General features: G+C 49.9%; 1 protein-coding gene across 9 annotated transcripts in view; it reads right to left on the bottom strand.

Annotated features, from left to right (window-relative positions):
- SLC25A13 (solute carrier family 25 member 13) overlaps positions 1–2688 on the bottom strand; it is a 185855-nt gene extending 183167 nt beyond the window's left edge. For 6 of the 9 annotated variants that reach the window (XR_016222773.1, XR_016222774.1, XM_051852956.3 and 3 more), the window contains exon 1: positions 2533–2688. Coding sequence is in view for 4 of the 9 variants with exons in the window: in XM_051852956.3 (XP_051708916.3) it covers positions 2533–2547 (15 nt within the window). In the remaining 5 variants the exon portion in view is untranslated. The remainder of the gene's footprint in view (positions 1–2532) is intronic. The other 3 variants (XM_070059810.2, XM_089315714.1, XM_070059811.2) reach the window with 2 other exon arrangements.
- Between the last annotated feature and the right edge of the window lie 11835 nt (positions 2689–14523).

The following is a 14523-nucleotide window of genomic DNA, read 5'->3' as shown; positions in this document are numbered from 1 at the left end:
GAGAGAGATGAGTTTACATGAATCCACAAAAACAGAAAGTTGCCAAGTAGTAAAAAGGAAATGAATGTGTCATTCTCCCTGTCACTATGTGGCTAAACATCAACTGCCCTTGAAATGACATTGACAGTCTAATAAACACACAACCAAAAAGCTGACCCTGCTTGCATGCCGCTCACTTCACTTCATATTGGTTAAGTCTTTCACCCCATGTCCATGCACACGCAGTGACTATCTGCAAATAAAGCAAAATCAAATCACCCATTTGCGGATACCAAAAGGGAACTAAAGAACGTATCTCATCAAGGAAACGAATCCATACCAAGTCTTGCACTCCAATTCCAAAGAAAAGATGAAGAGTTACCGGGTTTCAAAGAGCTGATGTCGCTTGCAAAAATGAATCGCAGCGACCCTCCCAGAATCTGGGGAAAGCAATTTTCTACACAAACATATATACCTAGATGTGCACACGAACAGGATTCTTCAAAAAGACTGTGGCAAAGTGGAATTAAAAGTATGATTCCAACATAGTGCACAGGTCCTTTCACAATACGTGGAAACAGAAGCCGCCATTAAGGCGCAGCAGGTTAAGCCACAACTCGTGACGAGCATCCCATATGGATGACAGTTTGAGTCCTGGCTGCTTCCCTTTCAATCCAGCTCCCTGCAAACGCACCTGGGAAAACAGCAGAAGATGGCCCAAGTGCTCGGCCTCCTGCCATCCGTGCAGAGACCTGGATGGAGCTCCAGTCTCCCGGTTGAGGCCTTGCCCAGCCCTGGCCATCGAGGCCATCTGAGGCATGAATCAATGGATGGAAGCTATCTGTTTCTCTCTCTCTATGCAACTCAGCCTTACAAACAAATAAATCTTGTTTGAAAATATGTAAAAATGCACATTATGAAAAAGTTGCATGAATTTCAATTTTTTTGCACAAAATAGTCATGCTTTTAATTCCACTTTCTCAGGAAGTTTCTGAAGTATACGCCAGTGCATGTACGTCCATACACAGATGTGTGTGCACGTGTCCCTACACACACATCCGTGTGCACACCCACCCAGGGCAGACTCCTGAGGACGGGGTTCATAACAGTTACAGAAAAGTGGGAAGCCACGTCCGTCCCATCACGTAGGCACACGAAGACGACTGCAGTTTGGGCAGAAACATTTAAATATATTTGTCTGCTTACAATTTCCATTGCAAATGTGATTAGTTTGCCTGAATAAATAGGAATATGATGTGTTGGCCATGTTTTCCTCCTGAGGGTTATCACGGAGTTTTGATTAAGGACAAATGTTTGAAACGCTGTGTATATTTAAGTTCACTGCTCTTAAAATGAGCTAAGAAGTTGTATAGCCTTGATTAAAGGGCTGCCTTCGTGAACTTAAAATTAAAAACAATAAATCCCAATGATTCAAGTGATTGGGACTAACTACGGTCTTCTGCCAGGCAGGCAGGGACGCAGTCCAAAGCGGCTGACACGGTGACACAGGAAAGGTCAGCGCCCGGAGCCGCCTGTCCGCGGGCTTGGGGAATGCTTCCCATTACACGGAATGCCTTTTAAGTGGGGCTTCACAGGAGTGACAGGCGCCCGGGACAATCTGTTCTGTCATTTCCTAAAAGATGCCTCTCAAAGGCTCCCTGGCCGGTACCTAAGTGTTGTCAGATGGGGCGAGGGGAAGGAAGGGGAGGGGGAGGGGAGGGGAGGGGGAGGGGGTGGAGGGGAGAAGAGGGGGTGGAGGGGAGAAGAAGAGGAGGAGAGGAGAAGAGGAGGGGGAGGAGGAGGAGGATGAAGAGAAGGAGGAGAGGAGGATGAAGAGGAGGAGGGAGGGGGAGGAGGAGGAGAGGAGGATGAAGAGGAGGAGGGAGAAGGGGGGAGGAGGAGGATGAAGAGGAGAAAGAGAGGAGGAGGGAGAAGGGGGGAGGAGAGGAGGATGAAGAGGAGGAGGGAGAAGGGGGGAGGAGGAGGATGAAGAGGAGAAAGAGAGGAGGAGGGAGAAGGGGGGAGGAGGAGGAGAGGAGGATGAAGAGGAGAGGGGGGAGGAGCAGGGAGGAGGAGTGGGAGAGGAGGAGGAGGAAGGGCAGGAGGAGGGTCCCGGGTCCTCCCCGCGCCCCGGCGCCGGCCCAGTCTCCCAGGCGGTTTCCCAAACGGAAGTCAAGGTGACTTCCCCACCCGCGGGAGGCGGAGCCCTGAAACCTAATAGGATCAGGCTTCTGCCCGGCGGTGCCCCCGGGAAGGAGAAGCCGGGGTCAACTACAACCGGGGTCAAGTGCACGAGTGCCCCGGGGCGGCCCAGCGGCCCCCGGCCCGGCCCCTCCGGGCACCGGCTCCCCTGCCCGCCAAGTGGGAGTGTCCGGCCGGCCAAGTTTCCGCGTCCCGGCCGGGCCTCGGCCGCAGGGCCGCGTGTGCCGCCCGCGAGCAGCGGGCCCCGCCGTCCGGCCGCAGCCGCGAGGGGACAGAGCTGCCCGGCGCCCCGTCTGCGGCCACCGGGGCACGAGGGCGCCGCGCCCGCTCGCGCCTCCGGCCCGCGCTTACCTTGGCGGCCGCCATGCTTCGCCCCGGGCAGCGGCTGCGGGCCGGCTCCCGGATCGTGGTGCTCGGGGCCGGCGGCTCACTTCCCGTCCGGGCGGCGGCGGGGGCGGCGACACAGCCCGGCGGCGTGCGCGCCCGGCCTGCCTCCCCACGCCCTCCCGCCGGCGCGGGTCATGCGGGCGCCGCCAGCCCATTGGCTGGGCCGGGCCGGGGCCGCCGGGGAGCGCGTGACCCGCGGCCTCTGCCCTGCGGCCGGGGAGGGCCCGGGGCCGGGGGCTGCGGCTGGAAGCGGGACGCGTGATCCGGGCTGCGTTGCCTAGGGGGGGGCGGCTCGCGGGACCCTCACCTGGGAGCAGGTGGCCCTGGCAGGGCAGCTGCCGGCTGGCACAGCCACGTAGCCAGCCGGGTTCTCCTTGGTCCTGACCCTCCCGCTGTCACACAATGGGTCCAGAAAGCTTTGGAGCCAAAAGCAGTGGTCTCAGGGGACATAGTCACTGTTGCTGCCATGCCCACTTTGAGGTCAGATCTGGTCAACTAGGTACCCAAAAGGTGCCTGTGGTGCACTTTATGTAGTTGTGGGACTTGCTCCCTTTCTGTCCTACATATAGGACTGGCTTAGTCAAAAGGCTCAGGGTTGAGACTCCCCCAGTAGGCACTGCTCAAAGACTGATTGCAACTGAAACATTGAATGTGTGACCTCCAGGGTCTCCCCTGAATCAGGATTTCAGTCGTTTGTCCCTGTCATCAAACTGTAAGGCAACAGTGGCGTGGGAAGGGGGTTTTGAATCTGCTGCCGATATCTGTCAGCAGAAGCATTTATTACTAACTAAGAGACGGGGGGAATAGATGTTCTCTCTCCAACAGCTCACAGCTCCTGCTGCCAGGAACCTGCCTCTGCCTCCCTGCTGTCAGCACGGTGCAACTCCTGCAGTCAGGGCCTGGGCAGAAGATCCAGGGTAATCTGTCTGCCTCTGAACACCTTATGACACCTGCAGAGTCTCTGCCATGGAAGCTAAGTCGCACACCCCAGGGATTAGAACGAGGACGTGGACAGCACTTGGGGGTGGGGGTGGAGGGGGGGCTGTCATTCCATATGCCAACCCTACCACACTGTGAATGTCCATTAGAAAAGTGTAGCTCAGCTTACACTTGGAGGCCGACTCCGTTGACTAAGCTTTCCTCGTCATGCTTGAATTCCCCAAGATACCTGACATTTCCAAAAAGTTGAACTCCTTGGCCTCCCTTCCACCTGTAAGTGATCAGAATGTGAAAGATCATCCAGGCTGGCTGATCATCTGAGCTGGCTAGGCCTACTCCCCTCATGATGGTACGTGACATGTCTCCTACTTGGCCCTCCTCTCTGTGCCCACACCATTTAAAAGTAGCTGGCACCCAATTTTATCTGAAGAGGGCCCATTACCAGTTGAATTGTGTCTCCCTCCACCCCCCGAAGTTTTAACTCCCTGTGCCTCAGGTTGTGACTTTCTTTGGATGTAAATAGTTATGATGAGGTCACATTGGAAGAGGGGTGAGCCCTTAATCCTGTGTGACTATGATGTTCTCATACGAAGACACAGAGACCCACAGGGAGAGCAGCACAGGACAGCAGAGGCAGAGATAAGAGGGAGATGGCTACAAGCCGCAGCCTGCCAAGGACCCACACCCCCATCAGAAGCCTACTGGAGGCAAGAAAGGCTTCCCCGAAGTGTCACAGGGAGCAGAGCCCTGCTGGCACCTTGGGTTGGGACTTAGGTCCTCCAGACAGGGGAAAGAATAAATCTCTGTTGTTTGAAGCCACCCAGTTGGTAGCACTTTGTATAGACAGACCCTGGAAATTAAATAAGGCCCCAGAGCCACCTGTGTTTTATAGCTCCATATGCCAACCTGGATGGCTGGGAAAGCAGCCAAACCAAACCACGGGGAAGGTTCATGGGCTGACAGGGCACACAGCCCGAGCTTGAGGCCAAGCCCTTAGAGTTCAGAAGAGTGAGCGACGTGGCCTGCTCTGAGCTTTCACTGGTCCGGAGCACCCATGCTTTGTCCACGCTCTTTGACCGTGCTCTTATCTGATCTGACTTTCCTCAGCTCCATTAAAAACAAACAAACAAAAGGCACCACTCCCATGGCCAGCCGGCTCCCTAGACTAGATCACTTCCCCAGATTAGACTGCCGGAAAGGGTACCCAGCAAGAATGCTTGGAAAGCATGCCAGGTACAGAAAACGTGTGGCATGCAACTATGAATTGCAGTGGTGACCCTTCCTGCGGACTGCGCTTTGCAAAGGTTGTGCAGGGCTGATAAAGGACATGGTGTGACCGAGCAAAGAGCAAGTTTCCAAGTTCTGGCCTTGCAACAGAGGCTCGACCACTCCAGGGCAAAGCCCATCTCTTGCAGTTCTTTGTTTCTGGAATCCTACCAAGTGTCAGATCACCCACAACAAGCCTGCCCTATGAGAGGGCTAGAGGTGGACCAGAAATAAATAGGACCCAGCTTCTTAGTGGAGCCAAAGGAGAAAACTGTGTCAACATTTTTAGGGTTAGGAGGAAAGGGAGAAGAGGGAGGAAGTGAGTCAGGACAAGGAAACCCAAGACAGCTTGGGCAACTGGGATTGAACAAACATCCCCAAGGGTTTGAGATCTGCTCTGATCAGCTCTGATCCTTCCCTGGAGAGCTCTTGAGCGCAGAGCAGGGCTGTGCGTCTGCAGGCTCGGAGAGAATCCACTTCCTTGCCCTGTTCAGCCTCTGGAATTCACCCATGTTCCTTAGCTCATCTTTTCAGCCAGCATCAGAGGGTTCAGTTCTCTGTATTGCATCCCTGTAATCTCATTTTCTAGCTCCTTCTTCCACATTTTTTGAGAGACAGAAACAGAGAGAGATCTCCCCATCGGTTGGTTCATCCCCCAATGCCTCCTATGTGAGTGGAAGGAACCCAATTGCTGGAACCATCAGTACTGCCTCCTAGGGTGCACGTTAGCAGGAAGCTGGAGCCAGGAGTGGAGCCAGGCATCAAACCCTTGTGCTCTGCTGTGGGATGCAGGCGTCCTAACCTGAGATCTTGACCATTAAGCTGAATGTCACCCTGTTGTAAGAAATCAGTTGCTACTTAAAAGTAATCTTAGCAAAACTGGCTTAATGAGACCTGATTTTTTCTAAAAATATGCTATTAAATATTATTATTCTTTGCAACCAATCATGATGAAGAAAAAAGAGAAGTAGCCATATGGGGAGTGATCCATAGGATGAAGGATCCCCCCCCCCTTTCAAATAAATACAATAAATTATTTTTTTTTAAATCAGACCTATATTTGAAATCCCATCTCTGCCACTTAGGGCTGTGCACCCTTGGGTCAGTTACTCCTGTCTCTGGCCCTCAATCTTCTCATTTTAAAAAAGCAAGATTAAAAATACCCATTGTGGCCGGCGCCGCAGCTCACTAGGCTAATCCTCCGCCTGCGGCACCGGCACCCCAGGTTCTAGTCCCGGTTGGGGTGCCAGATTCTGTCCTGGTTGTTCCTCTTCCAGTCCAGCTTTCTGCTGTGGCCCGGGAAGGCAGTGGAGGATGGCCCAAGTCTTGGGGCCCTGCACCCACATGGGAGACCAGGAGAAGCACCTGGCTCCTGGCTTCAGATAGGCGCAGTGCACCAGCTGTAGCAGCCATTTGGGGGGTGAACCAATGGAAGGAGGACTTTTCTCTCTGTCTCTCTCTCTCACTGTCTAACTCTGCCTGTCAAAAAAAAAAATACCCATTGTGTAGGACTGCTGCAGATATTGAAATGAATATATATATATCACTGAATATATACATATATCACTTGCCACCCAGGAACGTAGTAGACTACTAGAGTGACTTGTTCAAAGCAGCTGTTTCTGAGATCCCTGCTAGCTGTACAGAGACACAGATGCGTCGGCAATACTATCTCAGGAGCTTCCAAAGGCAGCAAAATACAGAAGTCAGGGGAGGGTGGGAGAAGAAATGGAAAATCTACTTTTGAAGCCACAAATTTAAACTCAGGAAGAGAACATGAAAGCCTGGAGTATTTAAGAGCAGCCTATTAGTGCTGGCTCGAGCTTTTCAATTAAGAAGACACTGGACCAGACAGCTCATGTCTGAACCCGACCAGCCTCAGGGCTGCCAGCCTGCGCAGCAGCCGGCTGTAACTGACTTCCCGCTGCTGCTGCCCAACTCCATTAACAAGCAATCAGCTGCTAGAAAGGGAGGCGGCACATCCCATGGCCGGGGATGTGTGCGTGAGGCTCCAGTGCAACAAACAAGACCTCAAAGAAGCAGAATGGAAGGTTAAAATGCAGCTCACTCTATGTATGTACCAAGACAGCCGGTTCAGAAGCAAATTCCAGCTCTCCTCTGTGAGGCTCCAGCCAGAGTGACCCTGACACCTCCGGGGTCCTCCCCTGCCCTTCCTCCCCGACTGCCCTGGGCTCTACAACCCTCCTGAGCCTGGATGCCCTGCCCACCCCACAGCCCCTCCCCTAGACGCTCACCACCTCTGCTAAAGCAGGAACCTCCTGGTGTCCTCTCTCTGCGTCCCGTCTGTGTCTTCACCAGCACGTCTCGCAGTTAACACAGTTTGAACCGGGTTTGTTCCCTCTGACATGCGGGTTGAAATCGCCATCGTGGCAGCCCTGGGAGGTAGGAACTTAAAGGGGAGACCAGGTTGCTACGAGGGACTAATGCTTTTCCCAAGGGACTGCATTCATGCTGTAGGGACTGGAGCCGTTACGGCGAGAGCGCGCTGTTCAGAGCGAGGCCGTCTCTCGTGGTTTTTCTCTTCCACACGCATCCGTTTACCCTTCCACTTTTCTACCACGTTGTGGTAGAGTCCAGTCCCTTCCCCTGATGCCTTCGATGCAGGCTCGGCCAGGCCGCCGTATCTTTCCCTCAGCTTGCAGGCCCGGCCCGCCATCCTGCCTTTGATGATTCGAAGTCAACTCCTTGCTGAAGATCAAACCGTTAAAACAAAGGTGTGAGTCCCCCGTCTCAAAGACTGCCACTTCAACAGTTAGTGTTCAGGGCTAAGCTGCGTTCTGAGGGCTTGCTACCCAGTCTACCCAGAGATCCAGATGCCTCAGAGCCCACTTTTGCCACTACAGGAGAAATACATGGACCCCGGTGACGGAGCCATCCAACAAAGACCAAGAGCTGAAGCTCACGTGCAGGAGATTCGCTGCTCCTAATAACTACCCAGGGGCATCCCACTGGCCATCGCTGCCTGACTCCTCGCTCTGCGCATCGCACACAAACTTTCTTCCACCACTCACCATCAGTGTCACTGATTGGCTTGCTACCAGCTGGGCGAGAAGACCCAGTTTGGGGGAGGTCCTAGGACAAGTCCTCCAACCAATTTTGGGAACGTCCTACAAGAACAGTGTGGCACAAAGCCCTCACCGTAAGCAGCAGCCCAATCTTCCACTTCTAGCCTGCAGAATGGTGAGCAAAAGAAATTTCTTTATCAATGACCCAGCCTCAGGTAATGTTACAGCAACACCCACAACAAAATAAATAAACTGAGGTGGAGCGGGAAGGGGGAGGAGGATGGCGTGTCCGAGGCGCTGTAAAAAGCCACGGAGGGGCAGGCACTGCGGTGCGGCAGGCTGAGCCAGTGCTCCTGACGCTGCCTTCCTGCATTGGAGAGCTGCTTTGAGTCCCAGACACACTGCTTCCTATGCAGCTTCCTGCTAAGGTGCTGGGAAGGCTGCTGCTGATGGCTCAGGCACTTGGGTCCCTCCTGCTCACACGGGAAATCCTGATGGAGTTCTTCGTGCCCAGCTGTTGCAGCCATCTGGGGAGTGAACAGGCAGATGGAAGATCTCTCTCTCTCTCTCTTTCTCTCTCCCTCTCTCTCTCTTTCTCCCTCCCTCTGCTTTTCAAATAAATAAACAAGAGTTCATACTCTGGGGGCTGGTGCTGTGGTGCAGCGGATTAAAGCCCCAGCCTTCAGTGCCAGCATCCCATATGGGCACTGGTTTGAGTCCCAGCTGCTCCACTTCTGATTCAGTTCTCTGCTAGGGCTAGAAAAGCAGTGGAAAATGGCCTAAGTGCTTGGGCCCCTGTACCTGCGTGGGAGACCCGGAAGAAGTTCCTGGCTCCTGGCTTCAGATCGGCCCAGCTCTGGCCATTGCGGTCATTTGGAGAGTGAAATAGCGGATGGAAGAACTTATTCTCCCCCCCCCCAACCCCGCCCCTGCCTCGCTCTGTAATTCTGCCTTTTAAATAAATAAATCTGGCCGGCGCCGCGGCTCACTAGGCTAATCCTCCGCCTTGCGGCGCCAGCACACTGGGTTCTAGTCCCGGTCGGGGTGCCGGATTCTGTCCCGGCTGCCCCTCTTCCAGGCCAGCTCTCTGCTGTGGCCAGGGAGTGCAGTGGAGGATGGCCCAAGTGCTTGGGCCCTGCACCCGCATGGGAGACCAGGATAAGTACCTGGCTCCTGGCTTCGGATCAGCACGGTGCGCCGGCCGCGGCGGCCATTGGAGGGTGAACCAATGGCAAAAGGAAGACCTTGCTCTCTGTCTCTCTCTCTCACTGTCCACTCTGCCTGTCAAAAATAAATAAATAAATAAATCTTTTAAAAAAATAGGAGTTCATATTCTGCTGAGAAAGCCGACAGCCATGATTAGAAAAGGCTCTAGGACTGAGCAGACGTGTGTCTCTGGGCTGGTTGGACACTGAGGAAGTCTGTCCCATCGACATCACGGCTGCCCTATGGCCTACTATTCTTTTACGATTATTTTTCTTTTACAATCACAGTTTTTCCGCAGTTATGAGTTTTTACACTTGTTCTGCCTTTTACAGGGCTAAAAGCCTGAGTCCATTACTGTATAAGATCCCAACAGTAACCTGTGGGGCAAATACTGGGCCCATTTTCCAACTAAGGAACTGTAGCTCAGAAAGGGCAGCCTACCCAGAGCGTCCCACCCCGGAAGTTGAACAGGAGGCAGAACGCTGGGCTTCGGCCCCCCACCCAACGTGTTGATCACACTCATTAATGCACCCGAATTTCCCAAATTCCAAATATTTAGTTTTCTTGGAATTCTGAGGTCATTTTAGAAGGGAGCTCCTTCCATGAAAGTTTGAGTAACCTAAATATCCAAATTATAGCATGCTTTCTTAGAAAAGGAAAACAGTCACACCCAGAAATTCCGAGGAGTGCTTGCGGCTGCTAGTGAACGGTGAGCTTGGCATTTTGCTGGAAGCACGAAACCACAGTCAGCTCCGAGTTCCTCCATTTGTTTGTTCCACTCCTTGTCATGGGGATAAGGAAACTCAAAAATAAAATATCACTGAAATTAAATGTGTCTGGAAAGAAGTATACTAAAATGTTACCAGTCTGTGGGTGGCTTAGTTACAAGTTAATTTTATTTTCTTTTGCTGCATTTTCCACATTTCCTACAATAATTGCATTACTTTTATAATCAGAAATTACATAATTCACCTCTATCTGTACTTAATTCCCAACCTATTCAGAGGAAAGAAACATAAACTTTCTTAAGCTGGATACTTGAGCAGACAGCTAGTTGGAAATGGCTCTGATAAATGAATATGTTTTATAATTCTTAATACTTCGATTTATTTATTTTCATTTCATTTGCAAGACTGAGAGACAGAGGGAGATTGATGTTCCATCCACTGGTTCACTTCCCAGATGCCTACAGCAGCCAGGGCTGGACCAAGCCGCAGCTAGGAATCGGGACTCAATTCAGGTTTCCCGTGTGGGCAGCAAGGATCCCAAGTCTTGAGTCCTGACCTGGTGCCTCCCAGGGTGCACATTAGCAGGACACTGAATTGGAAGTGGAGAAGTGGAGACGCAAACCAGGGACTCTGATGCTGAGCGTGGGCACCCCAAGCAGTGACTTCTTGTTGTGCCCAGTGCCCACCCCCAAATGAACAGTCTTTAAAAAGATAATCAATCTGTGTGAGTAAGCTATAGAATACACTTGGCTGCTTGTGCATTCTATCTCTTTTTAAAAACTTGTTTCCTTTTCATTTGAATGGTAGAGTGAGACAAAGACAAAGATCTTCTATCTGCTGGTTCATCCCCCAAATGCCTGCAACAGCCATGGCAGAGCCAGACCGAAGCCAGGATCCTGGAAGTCAAACCAGTGGAGCTGGGACTGAAACCCAGGCACTCTCTGAGATGAGATGTAGGCATCACAAACAATATCTTAACCACTGTACCAACTGCCTGTCCATTATTCATTCTTTAAACAAATATTTATTGAGCACCTAATATGTAATCAAGCAGGTGTAGCCACTGGAAATATAGCACTAAACAGACTATACTTTCTTGCCTTTGTGGGCTTCCTGTTGTAGACAAAAATAAATAAAATTTTTAAAAAATACAGTAGATGTTAATAGATGCCAAATGATTAGAAGGAAAATGAAATGAATAATAGGAATTGAGTGTTTGGGATGGGGTTTTGGGATAGAGTATTCAGGGAGGGAATCATTTGTTTTTGGGTAGGGTGTTCAGGGAGGGGACGACTTGGGAGGGTAACAAACCATGGGGTTTTGGAGGAAGACCAAGGTAAGCAACAAGTGCAGAGGCCTGAGGCTAGACTGTGCCTAGCAGGTTCTAGATGCAGCCACGTGGCCAGGGTATCTTGAAGACTCAGGGCCATGGGGGAAAGAGTAGGAGACACCATGGAGAGGAACATGACCCAGCATCTGTGGGAGGATCACTTTGGCGTCTGGGGTAAGGGTAGACTGAAGGTAAGCAGAGGTAGAAGCAGGAAAAACAGGTTGGGGGACTACTTAATACCTAGACAAGTAGAGCAGGTGGCTTGGACCGGACAGCTGGAATGGAGGTAGTAAGAAGTAGACAACTTCTGCACAGGTTATGAAGTTGATGCCAACAGGATTTGCTGATGGACTGAATGGCAGTTGTGAGAAAGAGAATCAGTGAGGACTCAGAAGTTTCCGACTGACTGGTGGGCGGGCGTTTGGTCTATTGGTTAACATACCTGCATCCCAAATCAAAGTACGAAGGTTTGAGTCCCAGCACACTCCGGCTCCTCATTCCATCTTCCTGCTGATGCTTACCCTGGGAGGCGGCTGATGATGGCTCAAACCATTACATCTCTGCCACCTATGTGCGGGGTCCCAGCTCCTGGCTTCTGCCCTGGCCCAAGGCCATTGTGGACATTTGGGGAGTGACTCAGCAGGTTGGCACCCTCTTGCTCTCTCTCAAAATATTTTACCCTAAAAATGTTTACACCAAGCAATTAAAAAATTGGGATTGTCATTTTCTGAGACAAGACTATGGGAAGAGTAAGTCTGAGACGGACAGAATCAGCAGCTCACGTTTGTACGTGTTGAGTATAGGAAGCCGATTCTCCATCAAGGTAGAAATGTTGATTTGACACTAGGCATGCTCACTGGGAGTTCAAGAGAGTGGTTTGAGCTTGAGATATAAAGCTGGGATGTGTGAGCATGTAGATGATGTGTGAATTCACAAGACCCTGTGGGGACAACAAAGAACAAGTAAGAAAAAATCCGAGCAGAGCCCCAAGGACGGAGCCTGGGAGACTGACCGTCCTGGGCGCCCCGAGAAGCACATGATTCAAGGCTGAGAATGACTGTCCATGTGACCAATTATTTCTTAGACGATTTTGAGTAGTGTTTGTTTCAAGTATTAACAACTTATAACATCCAGGCCAGGGGAAAAGTATTTCAGAGGCCGCAGTATAATGGAAAATGAGAGTTGGAAACATGGATTTGAAGGCCAGCTCCACCACATATTGGCTCTGTGATCTAGAGAAAGTTCTTTAACCCCTTCAATCCTTGGTTCCCACCCCTGTAATACAGAAGCAGAACCAGCTGCCTCATTGTGTTGAGGATAATAAAAATGAAACCCTTATCACTGTTCCTAGCATACAATAGACCCTCCATAAATATTAGCTTCCTCTTTGATATTGCATGAAATAGTCCTTGGGGTCAGCCTCATGGATATAAAGGCAGTCTCTATGTGTTAAACTCTAAATTGACCCTTGGTAACTCAAGGGTTCATTTTTCCCCTTCTTCTAATTACTCACATGCCAAATCTGTATCCTTTGCTAATTTTTAACTCAGCTTCTCAAACTAAAATTCCCCAAACTGAACTACTTATAAAATTACTCACTCAAATTCTTACTTTTTTTAAGATTTATTTATTTATTTGAAAGGAAGAATTACAGAGAGGCAGAAGTAGAGACAGAGAGAGAGGTCTTCCAAACACTGGTTCACTCCCCAGATGGTGCAACAGCCGGAGCTGGGCCAATCTGAAGCCAGGAGCCAGGAGCTTCTTCTTCCAGGTCTCCCACACGGGTACAGGGGCCCAAGTACTTGGGCCATCTTCTACTACTTTCCCAGGCTATAGCAGAGAGCTGGATCCAAAGCGGAGCAGCTGAGATTCAAATAGGTACCTATATGGGATCCCAGCTCTGCAGGTGGTAGCTTTATCTGCTACACCACAGCACTGGTCCCTCAAATTCTTGATGTTAAACAAGGCCTAGGAATGGTTCTAGACCAAAGTGGAGTAAGATAACATGACAACTAAATATGGTATGGGATTCCTCTATAGAACTCTGTACTTTGCAGTAGAAATGCGTAAGGATATAAGAGGGACAACTGACAAATCTGAAATATTTCAAGTGCTCTTAGAGTATATATGTTAATATGTTAATAATATGTCCTGACTTGATAACTATGTACAGATGTCTAAGAAAATATTCTTGATTTAGGAAAGAAAGGCTCAGGCATTATGGAGTAACAATACATTAATAATAAATATATATAGGAGCCAGCATTGTGTTGCAGTGGGTTGAACTGCTGTTTGTGACACCAGTATCCTGTAAGGGAGTAACAGTTCAAGTTCTGGTACTCTGCTTCCAATCCAGCTTCCTGCTAATGCACCAGGGAAGGCAGTGGAAGGTGGCCCAAGTACTTGGACCCCTGCCACACTTGTAGGAGACCTGAAAGGAATTCTGGGCTCCTGTTGTCGGCTTGGACCAGCCTGGCTTTTGCTGCCATTTGGGGAGTGAACCAGATGTTGGAAGATCTCTCTTTCTGTCTCTGCCTCTGCCTCTCTGTAACTCTGACTTTCAAATAAATAAATAAATAAATCTTTAAAAAATGCTTTCAAAATTCAAAAATTGAATAATATCCCCTGGAGAGTATGTTGTTAATGATTTCACATAGTGCATTTCTTTCCCGTATCACATGTAGGGCAATTTTTCTTTCATATGTACTTACTTATATATTACTTTATGTGTGTGGTAAATTTTATAACAAAAGGTTAACAATAATAAGAAATGGCTCTATCCCTCTATTCATAAGGAAATGTGTTGTAGACCTTTGAACACCTTTGGTTAAACAAACATATCACACCGACACCCTGACCCACACACTCACACGCACACACACACTCACACACATATACTCATGCAGAGGTTACATTTGGTTAATGTTTGAAAATACACAAAAGAAATTTAAATAGTGGTTAACTCTGGGGCATCGATTGGTAATTTGCTCCTATACCTTTCCTTCCTGTTTGAATTCATGTGCAGGTTGCTTTTGTAATCTAAGATGGGTAAGAAATGACAGTGCTAGAATCTGAGAGCCAGATGATACTATTAAAATTGGTGATCCAATAATGAGGGAGCGGGCTGGAAAGAGAGGAGCAGAAAGTTTCTCTTGCTGAAAACATCGATTTAAAGAAAACCAGAGTTCTACAGTCTTTTGTCATCCAGGACCTCACTGCACAGGAGGCCGAATGATGACTAAGCATGGATGATGCAATTGCAATTTAGGAACTCACTGGACCTCGGTATTTAGGTAAATTGCTCTGCGCCTCCAATTTCCTGGCCTCTCCAATTCCAGAGCCAAGATTTCTGCTAAGGTCTGGCCTTCAGACTCTGCTTTTCCATCATCAGGAACTAACTCATTTCAAGCCAGAATCACTCGGCTGCCTCCCACAGGAATCTCAGCACTCATTACCTATC

This window comes from Oryctolagus cuniculus, chromosome 16 (assembly GCF_051225735.1).
Source record: "Oryctolagus cuniculus isolate XC-2025 breed Fujian yellow rabbit chromosome 16, ASM5122573v1, whole genome shotgun sequence".
In the NCBI taxonomy this organism is placed as follows: domain Eukaryota; kingdom Metazoa; phylum Chordata; class Mammalia; order Lagomorpha; family Leporidae; genus Oryctolagus; species Oryctolagus cuniculus.
The sequence above is the reverse complement of the archived record's forward strand: the minus strand, read 5'-3'. Positions and strand labels throughout refer to the sequence as shown.